The 7,047-nt window shown below is 36.9% G+C and overlaps 1 protein-coding gene across 1 annotated transcript in view; it reads left to right on the top strand.

Annotated features, from left to right (window-relative positions):
* Positions 1–7,047, top strand: part of ST8SIA6 (ST8 alpha-N-acetyl-neuraminide alpha-2,8-sialyltransferase 6) — a gene marked incomplete at its 5' end in the record, with an annotated part of 125,414 nt that overhangs the window by 102,912 nt on the left and 15,455 nt on the right. Inside the window, one exon of the mRNA XM_006872617.1 lies at positions 3,343–3,487. Coding sequence (XP_006872679.1) covers positions 3,343–3,487 — 145 coding nt within the window. The remainder of the gene's footprint in view (positions 1–3,342; positions 3,488–7,047) is intronic.

Here is a 7,047-nt window from a genome sequence, read left to right as displayed (position 1 = left end):
TGATGAAGATCAAAGACCACAGCCTTCAGTATGGGTTGCACCTCAATGTAAAGAAAATAAGAATCTTCACCAATGAGCCAATAAATAACATCCTGATAAATAGAGAAATAATTGAAATTGTCAGACTTCATCTTGCTTGGATCAACTATCAACACTCATGGAAACAACAGTTAAGAAATTAAACAACATAGTGCATTAGGCAAATCTGCTGCATAAGACATCTTTAAAGTGTTTAAGAGCAAAGAGGTTAGTTTGAGGTCTAAAGTGGGCCTGACCAAAGCTATGGTATTTTCAACAGCTTCATATACATATGAAAATTATACAATGAATAACAAAAACTGTAGAAGAGTTGTTGCATTTGAGTTATGGTCTCATTGTAAAATTCTTTCAGTGTTTCTGTTTGTTTGAAAATGTTTTAAATAAGATAATAAAAATATAATTTCAGAAAAGTCTATTAATATAAAAAAAAAAAAAACAAAGAGTACTCTGATGTGTTTTTGCCGATGCAATATTCTTTTAAGTATTGAATATTCTTAAATCAAGTTGCTTGTCTAAGATAAATGAGTATTTATTATATTGCCCCTTCTCAAAATGCTGAATAAAGGAGACATTTAAAATGATGAACTCATAAAGATTCCTGAATTTATAATAATGTTGCATTATTGTCTTCAAATTAAATTTATAATAAAAATCCACTCAGTATTAATATTTTTGACTACACATCATTTTATTTTTGTATTTGCTTTAGTTCATTTCCATGAACTGTTCTTTTGAAATTTCAGGTTCTGAAATACCAAAAGAAGTTATAAGCAGGTAATGAAACTCAATTCAGAAGAATGTACTATCTTAATGAAATAAATTTATGGATAGAGAAGATTGCTAGAAACCCTGACTTAGGGGTGCAAATAGTATCACAATACTGAGTTTGCATACCCTGAGAATTCTTGAAATTCAATTAGAGTAGAATAGGAAATTGGAGTGTTATAATTTTCAAAAGGATAATATTGAGTTGTTGTTGTTGTTAAGTGCTGTTCGGACCCATAGTGCCCTTATATAGGGTTTCCGAGGAGCAGCTGATGAGCTTAAACTGCTGACCTTGCAGTGCAAATGGCTTTGCAGTCTGGTGCATTAACACACAGTGCCACACCAGGACTCCCAAAGAGAGAATTCTTGTTGTTAAGTGCTGTTGAATCAGTTCCGACTGATAGCGACCCTGTATTGGGTTTCCAAGGAGTGGCTGATGAACTTGAACTGCTGACCTTGTGGTTCAAACCAACCTTGAAGTCCAGTGCATTAACCCACAGAAAAACACTAGGACTCATGTAAAAAAGTATACCCTTCAGGACCCAAAATGAATAAATGTATGGAATGAAGAAGATCCCGCTATGAATCTGGGATGTTAGCACTGACCATACATAGTCTGCGATAACTTGCTGTTTGCTGAATGTATACTCCTCCGTGCACTAAGATTTGATCTAGGTTTAATACATCTTTTTAAGTAAACTGGATCAATAAGTAAAAACTTAAAGAGGACCAAAAATGACTAAAATAATGGAAAACTGGTACTAGGAGGAAAATCTGAGAGAAAAGTGGAAATTCTCTAAACACTTCAAGATGAAGGTTAAAGTATTGCTTGATTATTATTCTCAGTTACATAAAGTATTTTTGCTTTTGAAATATTTAATTGTGAATTGAGTTCAGAGTTACAACAAAATCATCAGTTTTTCATTCAACAGGTCATATACTTTCTTTCTTCTCAAGGATTTCAATCCCCTTCATGTAACAACAAAGGAGCTCTGGTAGCGTAGTGGTTACAAATCGGGCTGTGAACTGCAAGGTCAGCAGTTCGAAACTACCAGCTGCTCTGTGGGAGAAAGATGAGGAGTTCTACTCCCATAAAGATTAACAGCCTTGGAAACCCTGTGCAGGGTCGCTATGAGTCAGAACCGACTCCACGGCACATAACAACAAAAACAACATGTAACAACACTTATCCTACTCCCTCCCTGTAGTTCTCATTTCTTTGCCTCCCTCCTTCCCATCCCTTCTCAACTTTGACTTTACACATATATATATATCTATATTACCCTTTTGATCTTGAATGGTTGACTATTTCATGGTAAGGACTTCTGGTGTGGTGCTATAGGATCAGCACAGGACTGCGAGCCACAAGATAAGGCAGTTCATACCTACCAGCTGTTCCTTGGAAACCCTTATACAGGATAGCTGTGAGTCAGAATTGACTTGATGGCACGTAACAATAACAACAACATGCCTTACTAGTGTTGTTGTCCTCCTATATACCTACCTACTGCTTGGCTGAAAATTGGGCCACGAGGGTGAGTTCTGTTCCAAACCTGAAGGGTGGCTGAGGGCCAAGGCTCAGATTCCTCCAGCTCCTTCTGACCAGTAAGCCTAGACTTTTTTATATATGATTTTGTGTTCTGTTCCTCAACATGAAGTATGTTTATGAGGAGATTCTATGAAAATCTAACAGGGAAATGGATTTAAATTAAGAAATATTTCAGTTATGCAAATGGAAGTATCTCTTGACTTCAAGGTTGATTATTCTTTGGAATAAATGTCAAGAGAGACTCTGGAATCTATGACCTAGAGATTTACATAAACAACATCATTCTTAAGCAATTCTGCATTCACTTGATGGAGGGTAAAGGCTAACTTGATGATCTCTGGAAGAAGCTACCTGGGTCTAAATTATAATAATAATGTTTCATTCCACAGAAATAGTTTTGAAATATAGCTTAGCACTTTAAATTTGTTTCATTTAAAAAGTGTACTAAGTAATTGTCCTTTCTATTGGACTTTTTCCATCATAAATGTTTACATATTGTGTTGGAGCCTATTTGTAATACTATTCTTAATTTACTTGCTGTATATAGTAATTAATATAATTGTAATACATTCTGTCATTTTTTTTCTTAATGTTAAAACTGTATCATTAGAAATTAAAATTTTCTATTGAAAACTTAATGAGGACTTTTATACAAATGAGAGAGCCCCAACCTGAGTATATTTAACATTCTCTGTCATTTTATTCTTCCAAGTCAACATTCTACCATGAAGGGCTAGTTAGAATTTTAAAGGAAATAAAAATGTCATTTTTTGTGAATGATTTATCTTCCTTCTGAAAGTCAATGGGCAAAATCCATGTAAATGACACACCATTTTTTCTATGTTTAGTTTTCTTAACCTTACAGTTCAAACCCACCCAATGTTCCTCAAAAATCCTAGACTGGGTCACTGTGAGTCGGAACGGACTTGACAGCACTTAAACAACACTTGAATTGCTTGGCTCATGTTTGTTTTTATCCTTTTTTTCAGGGCACAGCTTGCTTCTTGCTGTGATGCTGTTGAAAACTTCATTGTTTCTAAAAATAACACCCCAGTTGGGACTAACTTGAGTTATGAGGTGGAAAGTAGAAAAAAAATCCATATTGGAGAGAGCATCTTTAATATGTTTCCAGTGGTGAGTACAGATGTGGTTTGTATCACTTCTGGTAAATTTTCTTTTACTATTGGTTATAACTTGATTGCTGTTGTCAAGTGTCATCGAGTTCATTCTGCCTCATAGAAACCCTCTATAGGGTTTCTGAGGAGTGACTGGTAGGTTTGAACTACTGATCTTGCAGTTCAAATGGACCTTGTATTCTGGTGTACCAAGACTCCAGTTCTAACTTACACTAGAGTAATTGACTAATTAAAGTGCCACACTCTGCTGTATTCTATAAAATGGGTATTGTGTACTGTATGATATAAATTCCAAGTTTGGGGAAAAATTATTTTCATGAAGACCATCCCATTGCTTAACATATTCTGTCAGGCATCTTTTCATGACTTGATTAAAAACAATGTGACCAAGTCAATGTGGTCATAACAAATTGGTCAACAAGGAACCAGATAAAAGACGCATTGTTTGCAAATGAGTAATTTACTGCCAGTCCTCAGTTTATCTTAGTCCAAATACTTTGTGGGGGTCCTGGTGTGGCAATTTAGAGTAAGCACTGGATTGACAACACAAGATCAGCTGTTAAAATACACCAGCAACTTCTCAGGAATCCCATACAAGGTTACAATGAGTTGGAACAGACTCAACGGCACTTAACAACAACAGTAATAAAAGAGCATGAAAGGTTTGTTTTGTAGAGGCTTAGGTCTAAATTTCAGAATTTTTAGGTCATCTTAATGTTTTTCCCTTTCCTTTCATATAGTTTTACCCTTGGATTCTTCCCTACCTTACTAGTAATATCAAAAGGTTTGGACCTTAAATATTCATTACTTGGGGATTAACTGTAGCAATGAAAATTAATATTTAATTCCATTTTTTGAAAAAACTGAAAATGCACATAAATGAAAACTCTATATAATTAGCTTAAAAGAAACTTGAAAGACACATGGAAAAATATCCCCAACCAGCTCACAAAGAATAGTTTTGATGAGCTGGTATGAAGAAACTTTCTCCAGAAATGTTGCCAAGTTACTTGAAAAGGAAAACAGTTGGTTTCCAACCAGTGAGAATGAGCAGGCAGGTGAACTGTATAAATTTGCATTTTCTTAAAGGTTTATTTAAGGAAGGTTGAGGTTTAAGATTTATTGAAGCTCTTTACTCAATATAAGATCCCAAAGCATGCGAATTTCTTCCCCTGGTTGACTAAGACACCAGAGAAACGTGTTCATTATTTCAAGTGCTTAATATGAGATATATTTCCCTCAGTAATCTTTTCTATTTTACCATAAAGAGCATATTTGCATTTTTGCATTCTACCCGATCTATAAAATTCAGAATTTACTAGAGCACCATTTAAGAAACCCTGTCTGAAGACATCTTTAGCTGCAAGTTCAGTGACATACAATAGCTTGAGGTATCTGGCAACCATTCAAGAGGAAGGCAGTGTGCTAGGCATTGCAGATAAAAAGAGAAATAAGGCACATGATTAAGTCAATGTTTCTTTGAGGAGTGAGAAGCTGTGTAATGTGTAGTGATTGGCAACATGTACTCTACAGAAGCCCCGGTAGTACAAAAGGATAAACATTCAACTACTATTCAAAAGGTTGGTTGTTCAAATACTCTCCAAGGTTCCTAAGGAGACACACTGGTGATCTGCTCCTTAAAGCTCACAGCCCTATTCTGCACACATGGGGTCCTTATGAGTCAGAATCAACTTGATGGCAACTGATGACCTCTCAGGCAGACTATCTGGGTTCAATCCCAGCTCTTCTATTTTCTAGCTGTTACTTAAACTCATACCTCCTTATTCCCATCTGTAAAACATTCATAAGGCTGTTGTGTGGATTGAATGTGTTATATTTACGCACTTGGAACATAGTAAACACTGTAAACCAAAACTCACTGCCTTTGACTCAATCTTAACACATAGTGACCCTATAGAAGGAGTCCTGGTGTGGTGCTGTTGGTTAATGCGCTCAACTGCAAAGTCTGCTTCAACCGGGAGGCTTGCAGTTCAAGTTCACTAGCTGCTCCTTGGAAACCCTATACAGGGTCGCTATAGGTCTAGAACCTTAGGGTTTCCTTAGGGTTTCTAAGGCTGTAATCTGTGGTCTTATGAAAGCATAGCCACAACATTCTTCCTTAGAATGGTTGATAGGTTTGAACTTCCAACCTTCAGTTAGTAACTCAGTACTTAACCACTGTGCCACCGGGGCTCCTAATAAGCACTATGCAATTTTTTATTTAAAAAACAGCAACAAACAAGTCTACAAATCTCTAAGTACTGAGACAGAGTTCTCTTTGGTTCTTGACATTTCCCAGAATTAGCTTCATTAGAAAATGGAAGCCACAGTGTTTTGTTGGTATGTTGGATCTCTGGACTATGACCTGATAAAGCTCTTCTAACTACATCAACCCTGGACTGTTGCCAGTAGTACTAGCAAAATGATTTGGGGGAGTAGGGTCCTCTGGCAGTATTTGTCAATTTAGTGGTCTAAACACTCCTTGTAAGTTGATTCCAATTCATAGCAACCCTATGTACAACAGAACAAAAACCCTGCCCAGTCTTGTGCCATCCCGCCAGTTGTTGGTGTGTTTGAGCCCATTGTGGCAGCCAGCCACTGTATCAGTCCATCTCGTTGAGAGTTTTCCTCTTTTTCACTGATGCACACCTTTCCTGATTTAAAATCAAGCAGTGTCCTCTTGTTCTGTTTAAATGACTGCCTCTTGTTTTATGTACAATTTCTGTATGAGCTCAATAAAGCGTTTTATAATTCCCATTCTTTGAAATGTTGTCCACAGTTTGTTATGATCTACACAGTCAGTTGCCTTTGCATAGTCAATAAAACACAGGTAAACATCCGCTCCTGGACAATTTCAGGCTAGAGAGATAGCTGCTGGCTAGTTGACTCTGATTGCTGGTGACCTTGTATACAACAGAATGAAATGTTGTGTGGTCCTTCATCATCCTCATGATCACCAGCAGGTTCAAGTCTTAACTTGTAATGACTATACCAATTCATTTCACATACACTCTCCCTCACCCTTGACTACCTTCTGCTTTCCAAACATGATGTCCTCCTCTAGCACCTGAACCAGTGTTCTGTTGTGATCCATAAGGTTTTTATTGACTAGGGTTTGGAAATAGATCACCATGTTTCTCCCTTGTCTGTCTTAGTCTGAAAGGTCCACTAAAAACTGCCCACCATTAGTGACCCTGCTGGTGTCTGAAATATCATTGCCATAGTTTCCAGAATCACAGCAACACACAAATGACCGCAGTACAACAAACTGACAGGTGGAAATTCAGGTTACCAATGATTTAAAAAACACTTCACAAAATTCCCAAATATTTACTTTCTCTTGCAAGCTGATACAATTAGGCTTGAGCCTATGACTAAATTGAAGCTGGGCAGACCATTGGACCAGCAAGAACTTCATAAAAAGTCACTGCGTGCATTGTGCTATGCTAAGTCTGGAGTGAAAGAAGGAGAAGAACTGAAAGTAATAAGCACTCTGTCTGCCCTTGAGGAAGTGCAGTCTAATTCAAGAGACAAACCAAGTGAGTTATGACTTCATCA

The sequence above is a fragment of the Chrysochloris asiatica genome, unplaced genomic scaffold (assembly GCF_000296735.1).
Source record: "Chrysochloris asiatica unplaced genomic scaffold, ChrAsi1.0 scaffold00206, whole genome shotgun sequence".
NCBI classification, from domain to species: domain Eukaryota; kingdom Metazoa; phylum Chordata; class Mammalia; order Afrosoricida; family Chrysochloridae; genus Chrysochloris; species Chrysochloris asiatica.
The sequence above is the reverse complement of the archived record's forward strand: the minus strand, read 5'-3'. Positions and strand labels throughout refer to the sequence as shown.